The sequence below is a fragment of the Salvelinus alpinus genome, chromosome 4, assembly GCF_045679555.1.
Source record: "Salvelinus alpinus chromosome 4, SLU_Salpinus.1, whole genome shotgun sequence".
Lineage (NCBI taxonomy): Eukaryota > Metazoa > Chordata > Actinopteri > Salmoniformes > Salmonidae > Salvelinus > Salvelinus alpinus.
The window spans coordinates 28,421,007-28,439,922 of NC_092089.1; the positions used below are offsets into that span (position 1 = coordinate 28,421,007).

Below are 18,916 nucleotides of genomic sequence, written 5' to 3' on the forward strand. Positions count from 1 at the left end.
TATTGGACCTATTACCTATTGACAAATTACAATTTGATGATAATGATAATACTCAGGAACTATAGCAGGTTTGTGCTAATGGCACATAGAGTCCATAGGCATTGCCCTTATAAATAGTGGGATCATGATGCTTGTCCTGGGTCATGTTCATTAGGCACCAAATGGAAGAAATGTTACTTAAACCGGGAGTCACTACCTGGATTTGTCCAACAAGATAATTTGAGTTTCTACAGATGATGTTATAGGAATGGAAATAGTTATTTCCACCATGCTGACCAATTTGAGTATGCTCAGTGTCAACGTGATAATTGTGTTTAGTACTGATGAAAAATGTACTCCGATTTAGATTGCTGAGAATTTCTTAACGATATTTTAATGTTTATATCATTCCCAATTAATATTTTATGTTAAGGTTAAAAACTGATTATTTTCAGGCTACTAAACAACTATTGATTTAGAACCACGGAGAGTTACTCAAGTCGCAAAGAAAACAGTAGCTGCCTCCTCTATTCCAGCACCATTTCAACTTCATAATTTCAACATCATCAAATCATGCTTAGTCTAATACAGTGACAACTAAAAGATAGCAAAAATAATTTTGTCCAATCGACATAAGCTAAATATGATGTGGCTGTCCATGGTTTTGATTTGTGAGTGTGTGTGAGTGCCTGTGTGCATGCACGCACAAGTTTACTCACCCTACTTGTAGAGAAATGCCAATGCCATCCTCCTCTCTTTCTTGTTGACCAAACGGTCTATGACTCTGTCATACAGTACACGCCTTTATTTTTTGTTGTTCTAGGCTACCTGGCTAGAATGCTTGTTCCCTAGCCTGACTTGTTTTCATGGGAAACGATGAGCCAGCTAGTTAACATTAGCCTTCTACATCTAGCTACATATTGAACTTCTATCCTCTCAGGCATGGGGCACAATGTATGAATTTATGGTTGGATCAGAATCGCTGTTATAATAATTTGCCAGTATGGAGAATTAAGTAAAACCACAAGTCCAAATCCTTATCTTCATCCATGGCTAATTTAGGAAAGGGACAATCTTAGCTAGCTAGTCACTGGAGGACAACAACACAACAAGATTCAAGTTGTTTCTGTCAATGACATTTGGCTCTGGATGTGACATGATGTGATGTGATTGGACTGCAGCCAAGTCCAAACTGGCTTCCTTGACACTTTTTTGGGTGTGCCAGGACCATTCACAGTTGAGCTCACTCGGTTTAGCTCAACACTGATTGGCTATGACTTTATACTTGTTTTATCAAGGGAGGGCAAATGCTTGCTGGCTTCCCTTGCATTCGACGCTACGCAAACAGAGAGGCGCTGTTTCGCTCGTTCCGATGCTTTCTCCAGTGTGATACATTTCGCCTCTTGCGAAATGAAGGACAATTATTTATTTATCCATTGGAGAAGCCTGGCTTCCTTCCATGATAACACGCCACTGCTGACTCATGGTGGAAAATATCCCTCCTTCTTTTCCCTCCAATCACAAAACAAACATACATGTATCTATGCCCTCTCACAACTCTCATTCTCTATTTCATACCGCTCCAAAAAGACTTAACGGTTTGAAAAGGAAGGACCTTGATTTGACGCTCAAGGTTCGTTTCCTGAACTTGACGTGGCTTTGGAACGACTTTTCGAAACACAGGGAAAGAGAGTGGGGTGGTGAAAAGGGGCGAGACCGAGAGAGTGGAAACAGTCCTGTGAAAGAGGACAAGGATATCAGACACCTCCCGTGTCAGTACTCGAAATGGGTTGGTCTTGGGTTCTAGCCTGCTGGTGTGCATTAGTGCTGGTGTCCGCGGCATCTGAAGGTTTGTAGCTTACGACGTTTTCTGCATGTAATCATCAGTTTTTTCTGTCCTTGTTTTATGTACTGGTATGTTTATGGCTCACCTTCTGTTCGTGCATGGTCTGTTAGAAGTGCGCAGAAGAGGCCATTTTTATGCACTATCAAGATCATGAAGAAAAACATTATTTGTTGGACGTGATACATTCCATTCCACCAGTTTAGTGTGGAACAACTTTGTCCAAGTCTACTAACAGTATAACTATTATTCTAGGTGTAACAAACATCTAGACTAAAGAATTCACGCCATGTTAATTAAAGGTGCAATATGCAGAAGTGGCCCTGCAATTTCCTGGTTGCTAAAATTCTAATAGTTAGCCTAATTTCAGTTTGTGACAAAACAAGTAATGTATAGTGTAGAGAATCATTGTACCATCTAAACCGCTATGAAATTCCTTTTCAATAACCAAAATATTTGTATTTTAAGCTGTTTGAAGCTGGTATACAAAACCAGAAGCAAAAATGTAACAAGAAATGGGAATGATAGAAATAGCGCACATAGAACAGATCTTCCGCTTCTTAGACTTGCTTTCAATGAGAATAACATATCTATAAGTCATATTTCTATGTGAAATATAGGTGGTGGACAACAGTACTGGCATTACATGATCAGAGTGTGATGGCTTATGTAACCAGTGGGCGTGTGTGCCGGTCTCTGTGTTTTTATGTCTGTTTACATTCTCTCATCCCTTCCATAGATAAGCCTGACATGTTACAGCGAGAGGCCTCCTTTGACCTAGAGGAGCTCCTGCAAGGTTAGTGTGAAATATAGTGTGTGTGAAATGTAGTGTGTGTGAAATGTAGTGTGTGTGTGTGTTTCAATGCCCTCACAGTGCTGCATGTATATGTCTTCCAGGGGCGAGTCAGCTGGAGCCTGATATGACCCAGAGGGAGGTGGACTTTGGGGGACTCTGGGAGCCCATAGGTGAGTGTGTTCTTACCATAACTAAGTAACCCATAGGTGAGTGTGTTCTTACCATAACTAAGTAACCCATAGGTGAGTGTGTTTTAACTGTAACCCATAGGTGAGTGTGTTCTAACTGTAACCCATAGGTGAGTGTGTTCTAACTGTAACCCATAGGTGAGTGTGTTCTAACTGTAACCCATAGGTGAGTGTGTTCTAACTGTAACCCATAGGTGAGTGTGTTCTTACCATAACTAACTGTAACCCATAGGTGAGTGTGTTCTAACTGTAACCCATAGGAGAGGTGGGTTTTGTTCTATCCAGCCTATTCACAGATCTATCAGTGTTAATGAAAGAAAGGAAACGAGAGAAGGAAGGTATTCCAAAGTATTTGGGACACATCCTCTCCTATGCCCATGCCATTCTGCCATGTAATTAATACAGTGTAGGCACATGACATGTTATTAGTGTATGGCTGTCAGTACTAACTCCTGTCTGTCACTGTGTAGAGTTTCCTGACATGGAGCAGAGAGAGGTCACCCATGAACATATGAAGCCTTACCTGCTCAAAGTCCTCAAGGAGAGAGGTGGGTGGCGATGCCTTCCCTGCTGGTATACTTCATATCACACAGCCAATGGAGTATGACGTGTGCGTTGTATCCCATGTGAGGGAGGTACAGTAACAGAAGTATGTGTTCCCAGCGGGCTCCAGGGCAGCTGATGTAGACATGACCCAGAGGGAGATCACCCTGCACCTGGACACAGACTTTACACCTGGAGGTCGGCCGATGGCTGGGCCTCGCTCGTTTGGGGATTCCCACCCCAGTGTCCTCTTCCCCCCCGGTCAGCCATCCCCTAACAACCTCCAGGCCATCTGTCTCCATAGCAGCCGTCGGCCCCGGTACCCTGCCTACTCCTTACCCCAGACAGGCTTTGGCTACCTTCGTCGTAAAGGTGACGCCGTCAACCGGATAGAGTCCTGGTACAGTGCATGTTGCCATAGGAACGGGACACAGCAGGTCCAGGAAGTGACGCTGTGCTGCGTTACACAGGCGGTGAGTGTTTCTGTGGCAACATTTGATTCAGGAGAAGGAAAGCCCATACAGACACAACAGATCAGCCTTGGCGTCTATCTGTATAGCTGTGTAGAGGGGAAGGTGTTCATGAGTCAGGCCCTTGAGGGCTAAAGCTGTACCTTCACCATTTTAGGACTTATTTTATCTCTATTTCTCATGTGTGAATTGATGTTTGTGTATGTCACTTAGTGGGAACAGACCCTGTCCACTTTCTGTACTGATGAGTTCTCAGTGAAGACACGCCACCACCACTGCTGCAAGAAACAGGGCGGGGCCAGACTGAGCTGTTTCCATAGCCAAACCCCAAACCCCAACTACCTGCCGACCACCCAGGGGGCAGGCTCCTCCCCCATACCTGAACCTGGCTTCACCTTTAACCCCAACACTTGTCACAAGTAAGGAGAGAGAGAGACCGGTTTACTTTAGGTTTAGGGTAGGGCTGTTATGGTGACGATATTACGTGACTGTTTAGTCACGGTAACTAGGCTTCTCCAAAACTGTGCTCTGGTGGTGCTGATGGTCATTAGTAGAGTACCAAACTTGCTAACAGTCAGTTGCTAATGTAATGGTACTCAGCACCTTACTGTCTCGCTAATCACTCTGACATCAATAGAAATGTAATCGAAAATCTAATCAAACACTTCGTGAGAACCCATGAGCTCATGTTGCGCAACAGTTCTATAGGCTATGCAATCGACAAAACAATTTTTACGGCCTCTTTTAAAAAAAAGGATCCCATCAGCTTTCTGTAGGCCAGGCCTACTATATTTATTTCTCAACTTTCCTAATATTAAGCACATTGCTTCGATTTACAACAGGAGTATAACCTACCTGGCTGCATTAAAATGAACTATGGGAAAAGCTCCCCTATTCCAATAGGTGCATGATAATGGTCCATTCTAAATCACAACACATTTCACACATATATTATTTAGTATGTGTAAAGACAAGATTAAAGTAGTCTGATGGGTGACAATATTATCACTTGTGAATGATGTATTATCACTTAATGATTCCCTGCATGTGCAGTTCGGCAAGACACAGCGCGTGCCTTTTTTAGACCTACTTTTTCAAATCGCACGTCATGTAGCCTAGCCCATAGGCCTATATGTTTTGATAAGGTTTGTATCATAACTAACGTGGCCAAATAACTCCAAACACAGCCTGCAGACCAGGGGACATGGTAAGAGAGCACATAGCCTGCAGACCTAGAAACCCTGGGACACGGTAAGAGAGCACATAGCCTACAGACCTAGAACCCATGGGACACGGTAAGAGAGCACATAGCCTACAGACCTAGAAACCCTGGGACACGGTAAGAGAGCACATAGCCTACAGACCTAGAACCCATGGGACACGGTAAGAGAGCACATAGCCTACAGACCTAGAACCCCTGGGAGACGGTAAGAGAGCACATAGCCTACAGACGTAGAACCCCTGGGACACGGTAAGAGAGCACATAGCCTACAGGCCTAGAACCCCTGGGACACGGTAAGAGAGCACATAGCCTACAGGCCTAGAACCCCTGGGACACGGTAAGAGAGCACATAGCCTACAGACCTAGAACCCCTGGGAGACGGTAAGAGAGCACATAGCCTACAGACGTAGAACCCCTGGGACACGGTAAGAGAGCACATAGCCTACAGGCCTAGAACCCCTGGGACACGGTAAGAGAGCACATAGCCTACAGGCCTAGAACCCCTGGGACACGGTAAGAGAGCACATAGTCTACATACCTAGAACCCCTGGGAGACGGTAAGAGAGCATATGGCCTACAGACCTAGAACCCCTGGGAGACGGTAAGAGAGCACATAGCCTACAGACCTAGAACCCCTGGGACACGGTAAGAGAGCACATAGCCTACAGGCCTAGAACCCCTGGGACACGGTGAGAGAGCACATAGCCTACAGACCTAGAACCCCTGGGACACGGTAAGAGAGCACATAGCCTACAGACCTAGAACCCCTGGGACACGGTAAGAGAGCACATAGTCTACAGACCTAGAAACCCTGGGACACGGTAAGAGAGCACATAGCCTACAGACCTAGAACCCATGGGACACGGTAAGAGAGCACATAGCCTACAGGCCTAGAACCCCTGGGACACGGTAAGAGAGCACATAGCCTACAGACCTAGAACACCTGGGACACGGTAAGAGAGCACATAGCCTACAGACCTAGAACCCCTGGGACACGGTAAGAGAGCACATAGCCTACAGGCCTAGAACCCCTGGGACACGGTAAGAGAGCACATAGCCTACAGACCTAGAACCCCTGGGAGACAGTAAGAGAGCACATAGACTACAGACCTAGAACCCCTGGGACACGGTAAGAGAACACATAGCCTACAGACCTAGAACCCCTGGGACACGGTAAGAGAGCACATAGCCTACAGACCTAAAACTCCTGGGACACGGTAAGAGAGCACATAGCCTACAGGCCTAGAACCCCTGGGAGATGGTAAGAGAGCACATAGCCTACAGACCTAGAACCCCTGGGACACGGTAAGAGAGCACATAGCCTACAGGCCTAGAACCCCTGGGAGACGGTAAGAGAGCACATAGCCTACAGGCCTAGAACCCCTGGGACACGGTAAGAGAGCACATAGCCTACAGACCTAGAACTCCTGGGACACGGTAAGAGAGCACATAGCCTACAGACCTAGAACCCCTGGGAGACGGTAAGAGAGCACATAGCCTACAGACCTAGAACCCCTGGGAGACGGTAAGAGAGCACATAGCCTACAGACCTAGAACCCCTGGGACACGGTAAGAGAGCACATAGCCTACAGACCTAGAACCCCTGGGAGACGGTAAGAGAGCACATAGCCTACAGACCTAGAACTCCTGGGACACGGTAAGAGAGCACATAGCCTACAGACCTAGAACTCCTGGGACACGGTAAGAGAGCACATAGCCTACAGACCTAGAACTCCTGGGACACGGTAAGAGAGCACATAGCCTACAGACCTAGAACTCCTGGGACACGGTAAGAGAGCACATAGCCTACAGACCTAGAACTCCTGGGACACGGTAAGAGAGCACATAGCCTACAGACCTAGAACTCCTGGGACACGGTAAGAGAGCACATAGCCTACAGACCTAGAACTCCTGGGACACGGTAAGAGAGCACATAGCCTACAGAGCCTAGTGAAACATGTGTTCTTATAAACCCAGTCATTGCACAGTTGGGTGTGAAAACAGAGTTTTGACTGGCCACTATAATAAAGAGGATCCCAGCTTTCTTGTGCTGATATATTTATGTCTCAATTCTTAAAATGAAGCACATTCATCTGCTTTACAACCGGTGTAGCCTAACTGGCATACATAGGCAGTGCGTGAGTTTCATATTTGGGGAAGATATGTTTCACCATAAAAATGCACCTTTTATAATAAAGCTTTACATGCATATAATGCTGTTATGTAAAATAGCCTACTATTGGAAATGTGAGTAGATTGGATGGTCATAATTTAGGCTAATAATAGAACTCAATCATTGTTCGCAAAAAAATACCATTCAATGCATGGGTGAGCGTGTATAGCATAGACTAGAGTATGGCTAGGCTGTATCAGATAGGCCTACGTTTATTCTTTCTTTGAAAGGGAAAAATGTTGTCTTTTTATAAACACATTTCACGCATTTCTACTAAACTATTTATGACTGGAGACATGAGCAGAATATGTTTTTAATAGGACAAGTTAAAGGGTAGCCTATTCTGCTGACAGTGGCAACAATTTCAATAAAAAACGACACTGTCTATATAATAGGCCTACGAGAAGGGCACAAATAGAATATGACGTCCATCTAAACTGGAAGAGGTGGGCCATTCTAATCAAAAGTAATTCCACACATATTAGTAGGCTATATGTAAAGATCAGATTAAATTAAGAATAGTCTGATGGGTGAGAATATTATCAAGTGCTTGTCAAATTGTGAATGATGAAGTGTGTGCAGCCTGCGCAAGAAACAGAGCAGAGCACATGCCTTTCCTGCTTTTTTCAAAAGCATCATCAGTCGCATCATGCAGACTTAGAACCTATTAAATATCAAAACCTATAGCCTAACATTTGTATGACAACTAAAGTTGCATAAATAACTCAAAATTAAGCATATAAAGTGCATTCGGAAGTATTCAGACCCCTTGACTTTTTCCATATTTTGTTATGTTACAGCCTTATTCTAAACTGGATTAAATCGCTTTTACCCCCTCAATCTACACACAATACCCCATAATGCATAAACATGTATTTATTTTTATACAGAAATGTGACATTTACATAAGTATTCAGACCCATTACTCAGTATTTTGTTGAAGCACCTTTGGCAGCGATTACAGCCTTGATTCATCTTGGGTATGACGCTACAAGCTTGGCCCACTTGTATTTGGGGAGTTTCTCACAGTCTTCTCTGCAGATCTTCTCAAGCTCTGTCAAGGCCAGGCTCTGGCTCGGCCACTCAAGGACATTCAGAGACTTGTCGCGAAGCCACTCCTGCCTTGTCTTGGCTGTGTGCTTAGGGTCGTTGTCCTATAGGAAGGTGAACCTTTGTCCCAGTCTGAGGTCCTGAGTGCTCTGGAGCAGGTTCTCATCAAGGATCTCTGTACTTTGCACCATTCATCTTTCCCTAGATCCTGACTAGTCTTCTAGTCCCTGCCACTGAAAACCCTCCCCATAGCATGATGCTGCCACCACCATGCTTCACCATAGGGATGGTGCCAGGTTTCTTCCAGACGTGACACTTTGCATTCAGGCCAAAAGTTCAGTTTTGGTTTCATCAGACCAGAGAATCTTGTTTCTCATGATCTGAGATTCCTTTAGGTGCCTTTTGGCAAACTCCAAGCGGAATTTCATGTGCCTTTTACTGAGGAGTGACTTCTGTCTGGCTGCTCTACCGTAAAGGCCTGTTTGGTGGAGTACTGCAGAGACTGGAGAACCTTCATATATTTTATATTTGAGATTCTTCAAAGTAGTCACCCTTTGCCTTGATGACAGCTTTGCACTCTTAGCATTCTCTCAACCAGCGTCACCTGGAATGCTTTCCAACAGTCTTGAAGGAGTTCCCACATATGCTTAGCATGCGTGTGCAAACTTTTGACTGATGCTGTAAGTATTCTGACATTCTGAGATGTTTCTACAACTCTGTGGAGATGGTTGTCTCTGTGGAGACAACCATCTCCACAGAGGAACTCTGGAGTTCTGTCAGAGTAACCATCGGGTTCTTGGGCACCTCCCTGACCAAGGCCATTCTCCCCTGATTGCTCAGTTTGCCCTGATGGCCAGCTCTAGGAAGAGTCTTGGTGGTTCCAAACTTCTTCCATTTAAGAATGATAGAGCCCACTGTATTCTTGGGGACCTTCAATGCTGCAGAAATGTTTTGGTACCCTTCCCCAGATCTGTCCCTCGACACAATCCTGTCTCGGAGCTCTATGGACAATTCCTTCGACCCCATGGCTTGGTTTTTGCTCTGACGTGCACTGCCAACTGTGGGTCCTTATATAAACAGGTGTGTTTATATAAACAGGCCTTTCAAAATCATGTCCAATCAAATTAATTTACCACAGGTGGATTCCAAGTTGTAGAAACATCTCAGAATGTCAGAATACTTACAGCATCAGTCAAAAGTTTGCACACGCATGCTAAGCATATGTGGGAACTCCTTCAAGACTGTTGGAAAGCATTCCAGGTGACGCTGGTTGAGAGAATGCTAAGAGTGCAAAGCTGTCATCAAGGCAAAGGGTGACTACTTTGAAGAATCTCAAATATAAAATATATTTTGATTTGTTTAACACATTTTGGTTTACTACATCATTCCATATGTGTTATTTCATAGTTTTGATGTCTTCACTATTATTCTACAGTGTAGAAAATAGTAAAAATAAAGAAAAACCCTGGAATGAGTAGGTGTGTCCAGACTTTTGACTGGTACTGTATGTAAATAAGGTATTTATGTTTTTTATTTGTAATAAATTAGCAAAAATGTACAACAACCTGTTTTTGCTTTCTGAATATGGGGTATTGTTTGTAGATTGAGAATGTGTTTTCTTTAATCCATTTTAGAATAAGGCTGTAACGTAACAAAATTTGGAAAAAGTCACCTGTGCTGAATACTTTCCGAATTCACTGTAGGAGGACCTGTTTCTTTGTTAATGAAAAAATAGCTGCATATGCGTACTTTCTTGGAAATCCTTTGGAGAAAATATCCTTTCTATTTTATTTCAGTTATGTTCATTGTGTTCTTTATACTATAAAATAATGCCACGGTATTCTAAGACAATCTTGTCTGCTAAATGAACTAGTGTAGCCCACAGCCATATGGCATAGTCTGATCAGGGACTGACATAAGGACAACTGAGTATGCTATTCTGTTCTTCTTAAATAGACTACATTTTCTTCATATCATGTTTCTTTAGACCTGTCTAAAATACATTTATTGGATTTACTGTGACGGTGTAGGCCAGGTATTCCCAAACTGGGGTACGCAATGCCGTCGGGAGTACGCCAAATAAAAGTGTGATTCACATTTTAAAAAAGGTTTTATAATAATACATTTTTTAAATTTTTATTCTTCACATTTTCAAACAGTCCAACAGTCCATTTTCAAACAGTCCATTTATATTTTTCTCGCCTTAGTAGCCTCGTTTCACTGCCAAAAATAAAATGAAACCATCTAGTGTTCAGCGAAATAACAAAACAATGTCAAATACAGGTAGCCTAGTCAAATAATTAACATCCAATCACGTTAACCTTTACTCTCTTGCGGGAATTCCACTAACCGTCCGTATGTAGGCAAACGTAGCTGCTGCTTATTCCGTTTGCTCTAAAATGTATAAATGTTTTTTTTTTTAAAGGCTCGCGTCCATAGAGACACATACCAGCTCTACCAGCAGTACTGCACCTATTGACGACACAAGTTGATCCGCTTCCACGAAGACATCCAATGCTAGCATCATTAATTCTACATTTGTTGTTAGCCCAGGTAGCATGGACACTGACAGTTGTGAATCTGATGTAGCCGAAGAGCTACTGCCCCCTTACCAGGGAAGGCACCGAACAACAGACAGGTACGTTGGACCAACGAAGAGGCGCAAATATGATGAGAACTACATTGATTTGGGGTTCACTTATATTGGGAGTAGTGCCTTTCCTCAGCCACAGTGTGTTAAATGTGCAAAAGTACTATCTCACAACTGTTAGTAAAACGTTTATTGGAGACAGGAGATCAAGTAGAGACATAGGACGAGGTGGATTATTATATAATAAGGCCTTTTATTAATATGTAAAAATATCTTAGTAAATCGTGCATCACGGCTCCTTCTGTCTGACTCGTATTGAATCGTCGGAAGAGGGCCCTCTAAACAGTACATACAGATTATATAGGCAACAAGCAAAGTAGGTTGATCTTGTCGTCTGGCCTTCCGATTGGTCGATCTGGGTCGTGGGTAGTCCTGTTCGGCCTGATGTCGACATTCCATTGGCTTTTCACACAGTTCTTTGTCCTAGTCACATCCAAAGGCATCCTGCATGTGCGTTTGTTTTCACAGGCCCTATTCATGGGGGAGGGGATGTGTGTGTGGGTCTGACAAAGTAGTGGGGATGGGTGCATGTTGTGCCAAGAATAGCTTATGTTGAGAAGTGGTTAAAACAAGTTACCAGTATCTTATACAATTTCTTACACAACTCGATGAAACCTTACCTCTTGCACAGACATTTAGAAACAAAATAAGCCACTGGAGTCTTTTTTGTTGTTGCGAGAATTAAGACGACAACAGTTTCATGACGCATCAGTGACATTGCAGGTGATGTTTTGAAACAATTACTGCTTCGCATACAAGCCAGTGAATTCTATGCGTTACAGCTGGATGAGTCAACAGACGTGACGGGCGTGGCACAGCTATTGGTATATGTCCGTTACGTTTATGGGGCATCAATTAAGCTAGACATCATCTTCTGCAAACCACTGGAAACCAGGACAACAGGAGAAGATATTTTTAAAGTACTGGACAGCTTTGTGACGTCAAATGGACTTTGGTGGTCAAGATGTGTTGGTATCTGTACTGATGGTGTAAAATCCATGACAGGGAGACATAGTGGAGTGGTAACGCGCGGGCAAGCAGTTTCTCCTGATGCCACTTGGGTACACTGCAGCATCCACCATGAGGCTCTTGCTGCCAAGGGAATGCCTGACAGCTTGAAAGATGTTTTGGACACTACAGTGAAAATGGTTAACTTTGTTAAAGCAAGGCCCTTGAATTCTCGTGTATTTTCTGCACTATGCAATGATAAGGGCAGCGACCATGTAACGCTTTTACAAAATACAGAAGTGCGCTGGTTATCAAGAGGGAAAGTATTGACACATTTTTCGAGCTTAAAGTTTACTTTACTGACCATCATTTTCACTTGTCTGACTGCTTGCATGATGCCGAGTTTCTCACATGACTGGCCTATCTGGGTGATGTTTTTTCTCGCCTGAATGATCTGAATCTAGGATTCAAGGGGCTCCGCAACTATATTCAATGTGCGGGACAAAATTGAGGCTATGATATTGAAGTTGGAGCTCTTCTCTGTCTGCATTAACAAGGATAACACACAGGTCTTTCCATCATTGTATGATTTTTATTTTGTGTGCAAATTAACTCAAGCTTATGGACAATGTCAAATGTGATATAGCGAAGCACCTGAGTTGGGTGTGCAATTACGCAGGTACTTTCCTGAAACGGATGACACAAACAACTGGATTCGTTATCCCTTTCATGCCCTGCCTCCAGTCCACTTACCAATACCTGAACAAGAGAGCCTCATTGAAATTGCAACAAACGGTTATGTGAAAATTTTATTTAATCAGAAGCCACTGCCAGATTTCTGGATTGGGCTGAAGTCAGAGTATCCTGCCTTTGAAATTTGCGCTGTTAAGACACTGATGCCCTTTGCAACCACGTACCTATGTGAGAGTGGATTCTCGGCCCTCACTAGCATGAACTAAATACAGGCACAGACTGTGTGTGGAATATGATTTAAGACTGAGACTCTCTCTAAACAAACCCAACATTGGAGAGTTATGTGCATCCTTTCAAGCACACCTTTTTCATTAACCTGTGGTGAGTTATTCACAATTTTCGATGAACAAATAAGGTTTTATATGTAAGATGGTTAAATAAAGAGCAAAATTATTATTATTTTATTATTATTTGTGCCCTGGTCCTATAAGAGCTCTTTGTCACAACCCGGGTCGTGGGAAGTGACAAACTCACACTCATTCTTATGTTTAATAAATGTATCGTATAGTGTGTGTGTGGCAGGCTTACAATGATGGCAACAACAAAAAACATTTGAGTGTGAGCTGACCCTGGTGCTAGAGGGGGTACACAGCTGGAGGTTGAATGTCTGAAGGGGTACGGGACTATAAAAAGTTTGGGAACCGCTGGTGTAGGCTATATTAAATGGATTTATTAGACTTTTTCAAATGTAGATGTTCTTAAAGTCTGAATCAGTGGCTTGTAGGCTATGCTATGCGTGGAAGTCAGAGGCTCAACGTGTTTATGTAGGCCTAATTAACTGTCAATTATCGTGAGACTGACAGTGGCATCAGTGGCTTGTAGGCTATGTGTGGAAGTCAGGAGATGCTAAATGTGTTTATGTAGGCCTAATCAACTTTCAATTACTGTCAAGTTATTTGCATGACAATCACCGGCAGACAACATTTCATGACCTCCACAGCCCTAGTTTAGGGTTAATTTTATGTTCAAATTGTCCTTTTTTATGTCAACTAATGACTACATGTATTGTGTCCTTTCCTCCCAGGTCCCAGCCCGGTCCGCGTACTATCAGAGGGGAGAAGCCCAAGAAGAGCCCCCAAGGTTCTCCCAGAGACTCTGACATCAGCTTCCCCCCTGGACGCCCCACTTTCGACAACATCGGATTGGTCTGCCGTCTACGCAAGCACCGCCCTCTCTACACCCCCAAGTGCCTGCCACGTACAGGCTTTGGCTGGCTGGCTCGCCAATCAAAGGCTATGAACCGGCTGGAGAGAGGGTTCAAACACTGCTGTAAGGGACAGGAGGACGTGCTACCCTGTGCTGAGGGAAAGGTAAGGAGCAGTGTGTGTGTGTGTGTGTTATGGCCTGCCTACCTGCACTTGGTAACGTGGGAAAAGTAAGGATCCAATTCATACCTACACTGAAGAAGGCTGATAAACTGAAACAACTGTATAAACTATCCTCTATACAGTGAACAATAATATATTTTTTCCATCTCTCTCCTCTCTTAGTGGCGTGAGGTGCTTGACAGGTTCTGTGAGGAAGAGCAGAAGGGGAGACTTCGCAACTCCTCGTGTTGTGATGTGGGAGAAGGTGAGGACAGGTACACCTGTTTCTCCTCCCGTGCCCCTCATCCAGACTATGACCAAAAGCTTGACTCTGCTTCTGCCGCACCACAGACTCACACCCTCGGACACATCTGTGAAACATACAAGATCATCAAGAAGAAGTAAGTGTGTTTGTTTAGCATTATTCGGTGTGTGTGTGTGTTTAATTTGACCTTTTTCCTCCTCAGTCACATTTTTATGCTGCCCAGCCTGATTGTTTATCTTTCTGGGTGACAGAACCAGAACTTTCAGAAAGGGTACATTTCACTGTAGTAGATGGTGACTATAGCTAGGTTTCCATTCCGTTGGTGACAGATTTTAAATATTGCCATTTTCCCACCAAACTAACTTGTTGCTGATTTTTGTAGTGCACACAAAATGTATTTTTTTCTATTTTCCTGAATAGAAATCTGAATTTCACTGTGTTTCGATCATAATTCCAACTCTACCGATAGATTTGTCACAGAAACTGTTGTTATAAATAGTAAATGTGCCAACTCTGGTCTTGGCACATGTACTCTAGCCAACAGCTAGCAGATACAGTGTGGGTAGGCTAGTCTACATTATGAGATTATTATGGATAACAGCGAGCAATTTACATGTTTCAAATGGCAGTCAATCATCAATCACCATGTCACCAGAATAAGACCCTCAATATTTATTGGAAAGGAACATCAAGCTCATCACTGTGCGTCTTCACCACCCTGTGAAGTTCTTCATAACTTGTTTCATCTGTAGCCTAATAATCTGTATAGTTTCCTGAGTCGTAGTGGAAGGACAACATCATATTATCACGTGACTACAAGTTTACTTTGCTATGATGGTTATTATATCAATATTTGCACATAAAGCTGTTTCCACCGCCATTTCTCACATAATACATTTTACAGACACAAAAAGATCCCACCATGTCAAACGAACCATTATCTGTTGGCATTTATAACATTTCACCAAAAACTCCTGTTTCCATTACAACTGTCGTCATTTTGTTTTATACGGTATGAGCTAACTCGCATAAAAATTGTGGATGGAAACGTGGTTAGTGACATTAAAATTCCAGATTTGCATTGTATCAAAAACCATTACCAAAAGTTTAAAAACAATAGTATACAATAACTTTCACAAGTATCTTATTACAGCAGCTAGTTTGATCCAGGGACATTTGTACATATCTGTCTAACAAAGATCTTTGACTGATTTGGTTTGATTATCGAGTTAAACAAAGATGTAGTATACTGAGATGATCTTGCAATCTGGTCTCTCAGGTTCCCTTTGGATCTCCCTGTCCAGAACTTAGTGGGCCAATGCTGCTCCCTGCCAGCAGACCAGAGAACTGCATGTGTTCAGATACAGGTGAGTTCGACACTTAATAATGCAGGTTCACTCAGACAACCCCATATCTCATATTAACCAGGTTGTCCCAATGGGATAAAATGAACATGATTGGCAATCAAGTGTCTACAGGATCTTAGACTGAAAGTTATATTTTAGGTCTAAGCATATAGCAGGCTTTTTAATACTGTTGTTTTCATAACTTCTCTCTTTGACTGTGAACCCAGCTAGTGACGCTGGCGGAGAGCCGCTGTTCTGCAGAGAAGCCCTCCTCCCCTGCTGTCTTCCAGAAATGCTGCCCTCCCTCCTCCCAGGACGCCCCTAAGTGCCTCTCCGGCCTGCTCATGAATGCCATCACCAAGGCAACCAAGTCCCCACGCCTTAGAAAGAGGAAATGCCCCCTCGCCTGATTTTTGTTTATGTTGATGACTTTTCACGTTTCACTCTGATGGCAGTGGGCCAATCTGAATTGGCGGTCAGGGGATTTGTGCAGTAGTCACTACATGACCATGATAGAATTGGCTAATACAGAAGAACTGTTGAGCAAGTGCATGATTTAGTCAAACAGGAGTTAGGGTGTGGGTAAGAGTAAGCAGAATTTATAGTTAGAAAGTTACATTTATTCCATATTTTCTAGCATGGCCAGATGACAACCAATTAATGTATGGTATCCGAGTGCACATAATATTTCAGTATGACTGTCAGTCTGTCATTAAGAGGGTGTTATTATGATAGAACACCTGGAGAGCTGATATATCTGCTTTACGAATTAAATCACCATTTGTATGACCACTTATTTTTATACTCATGTTTCAGATTTGTTAGTTGTATTTTTCTTATAGCTACAGAACTGCTAGTCCAGTTCTCCTGTTCTAACATTTGAAATAAATCTTTATATTTTCAAAATGTTTCCTGTGCCATGTCTTAATCATTTTGGAGTGAAGCACTGCCAGTTAATGTAATTTGTCATTATCTGACACATGAACAACATTGAAATATTATGTTATGGTGACTGTGTGACTGACATTTATCCACTAAGTTAGTGTCGTAGAACTTGCATTAATAGAGACAGACAGGGTCCTCACTAGCTGTCACAGCCACAGAGTTTAGCCCAAAGCCTGGCAGATGGCGATATTGAGTCATTTCATCTTACCGTCCAAAGGCATTGTATGAAGCCGGTTGTATACACTTGTATCCCCGGTGGACCGGTTCTTAGTTGAAACATTCTCCATTCAGGCTGCAAAGGCATTGATTTCCTCCATTTGATTTAGTGGCGAGAAGGCAGAAAAAAAACGGGAAAATATGTGCTTTCTTTATGAAACACTATTTTCCACCACCATGCTAAGTGGCTAAGAATGTTAGTCCCAGATGTTGCATATTGCGTTCAGCCAATCAGGTTGCAGAAGTCTGTATACCCCACCCATAGCAGCGTTGGCGGATGTTTCTGGTTTTCAGGGACACAGTATTTTTTTAACTAACTTCTGCTTCCCCTGAAAAACATAAGTGGGGACTCCGCTCAGTCTTCTTTCTATGCCTGCTATGTTAGTTTACCCCTGACTGAACTGGGAGGGCAACATCAGGGAAGAGCGCGCTTGTTTGAAATGGAAAAGCGTTGCAGTAGCTTTTGATAAAGAACATCAAGATGAAGATTGTGGAGATTGTGACTGCCGGCTAAATGGCATCCCTTGAGAATGCAAGAACAAGATGTATGTCAGGAGAAGTGCAGTATTATCATAAGGAGATGTATATTTGGAATATGGAGGGAAAAGAGAGGCAGAGTAGAGAGAGAGGAAGGAAGAGGCTGAGCTTGAGTTGGTTAAAAATGGCAGAAAAAAATGGAGATAATTTGTTAAAGAAGAATTGTAGAAAGTATAAGCAGATTGAGCTGAAGACAGGAGGAGAAATGGAAGTGAACGAGGTTGACGTATCGGAGGTGGTAGGTGTGGTGAAGTTCTGAGCCCGAGGGTCAGGATAAAGAGGAGTGACAGTAGGAGTGAAGTATTGGGAAAAACTGGACCCCTGCCTTTTGGCTGATCCATTTGTGGTTTCAGGTTGGTTAAAACAGAGATGTGTGCTGTGGAATCGGTGAGGGTAACCAGAAGTGGTCTTGTGATAATTGTTTGTGTTTCTGCTGGTCAGAGGGAGAAGGCACTCCACGTTAAACAAATGGGGGCAAGAAATGTGAATTGTTTTGCTCTCAACAAAATGGCACCATTGAAAGGATTGATTACTGGGTTAACAGTAAATGTAAAAGTTGACCAACTGAAGGGGAAGATTCCCGGTGTTTGTGATACTCGTCATTTGGTGCGACGCAGACAACGTGGCAAGTGGTGAAACAGAAGAGTCATTGTCTGTTCTTTTGAGTTTTGATGTTGAGTCTTTGCCCAACAAAGTGATGTGAGGATATTTAAGTTATCCTGTACAAAATTTTGTGCCAAATACATTACGTTGTTACAGGTGTCAAGCTTTTGGGCATGTGGCAGCAGTTGTGTTGGAGGGAGGTTCCTAGTTGTGAGAAGTGTGCAGAAGGGCATGAGACAAAGGAATGTGGAGCATTGGGGAATGTAGTGGTATGTGTTAGTTGTAGGGGTGCCGATGGGGCTCAAAAATGTCCAGTGCAAGAGAGGCAGGTTGAGGTTTCCAGGGTTAGAGTAGTGCAGAAGTTGCCATATGCTGAGGCAGTGAAGAAAGTAGAGTAAGGTGGGTCAAGGGGAGGGATCTTGAGAGGAGTGGTGTGAGTTGTAGATATGTACCAGGGCAGAGGATATGCCAACAAGTGATATACGTTTCAGGAAGATTGGATTTTGGGCATTTATAGCAATGGTTATCAACTGTACTGCAGGGATGGAACCTAAGTCGCAGAAAATTGAGGTTGTGGTGGCAGCTGCAGAGAGGTATTTGGGTGTGCGGGCTTGACATCAGAAGAATTACAGGATGTGTTAAGGTTGTTGGCCTGAGGTAGGACCAAATAGATTTAAATAGTGGAGTAGGGTGGTGTTAATTTTTATTCATTTTTTGTAGTGTTAGATGGTAGGATATTTGTTTATTTATTTTTTCAAGCAAAGTATAAGGGAGTTGTACTCCAGTCTAGTAGGTGGCGGTAATGCAAGTGTATTGGATGCCAACCGCCGTTAAACGTCATCGAAGAAGAGCGCAACATCATGAACTAGCATTAGCAACTCTATTATGGTGGTGGAAAATGGTGTTTCATAAAGAAAGTATGCATATTATCTCTGTCCCCCCCGCCTCCTCGCCATTAAATCGATGCCTTTGCAGCATGAATTAGAATGTTTTATGTACGAACCGGTCTAAGGGAGATACACAAAGTCATAAACCAGCCTATTTCTACAATTTATCTTCTTACATTTTTATTTTAAATCTAA

The 18,916-nt window shown here is 43.1% G+C and overlaps 1 protein-coding gene across 3 annotated transcripts; it reads left to right on the top strand.

Moving 5' to 3' along the window:
• Window positions 1-1,502: 1,502 nt before the first annotated feature.
• LOC139573225 (extracellular matrix protein 1-like) lies at window positions 1,503-16,441 on the top strand. Of its 3 annotated transcripts, none has more exons than XM_071396451.1 (11): window positions 1,515-1,828; window positions 2,562-2,618; window positions 2,720-2,788; window positions 3,277-3,354; window positions 3,470-3,822; window positions 4,033-4,238; window positions 10,813-10,902; window positions 13,640-13,925; window positions 14,106-14,323; window positions 15,467-15,554; window positions 15,761-16,441. In XM_071396451.1, the coding sequence occupies exons 1-11, from the start codon at window positions 1,765-1,767 to the stop codon at window positions 15,941-15,943; spliced, it is 1,692 nt and encodes a 563-aa protein (XP_071252552.1). In that variant the 5' UTR covers window positions 1,515-1,764; the 3' UTR covers window positions 15,944-16,441. The 3 variants fall into 3 exon arrangements, with proteins under 3 accessions (XP_071252554.1, XP_071252552.1, XP_071252553.1); XM_071396452.1 differs by having other exon boundaries at window positions 14,106-14,320; XM_071396453.1 differs by lacking the exon at window positions 10,813-10,902 and having other exon boundaries at window positions 1,503-1,828.
• Window positions 16,442-18,916: the final 2,475 nt, after the last annotated feature.

Bases quoted from the DNA above. Each gene is read 5' to 3' on its own strand.
- LOC139573225 (XM_071396451.1), top strand. From the start codon at position 1,765: ATGGGTTGGTCTTGGGTTCTAGCCTGCTGGTGTGCATTAGTGCTGGTG. The intron at 10,903-13,639 runs GTACGTTGGACC...CTTTCCTCCCAG, and splicing joins AGGCACCGAACAACAGACAG to GTCCCAGCCCGGTCCGCGTA. The intron at 15,555-15,760 runs GTGAGTTCGACA...CTGTGAACCCAG, and splicing joins CTGCATGTGTTCAGATACAG to CTAGTGACGCTGGCGGAGAG.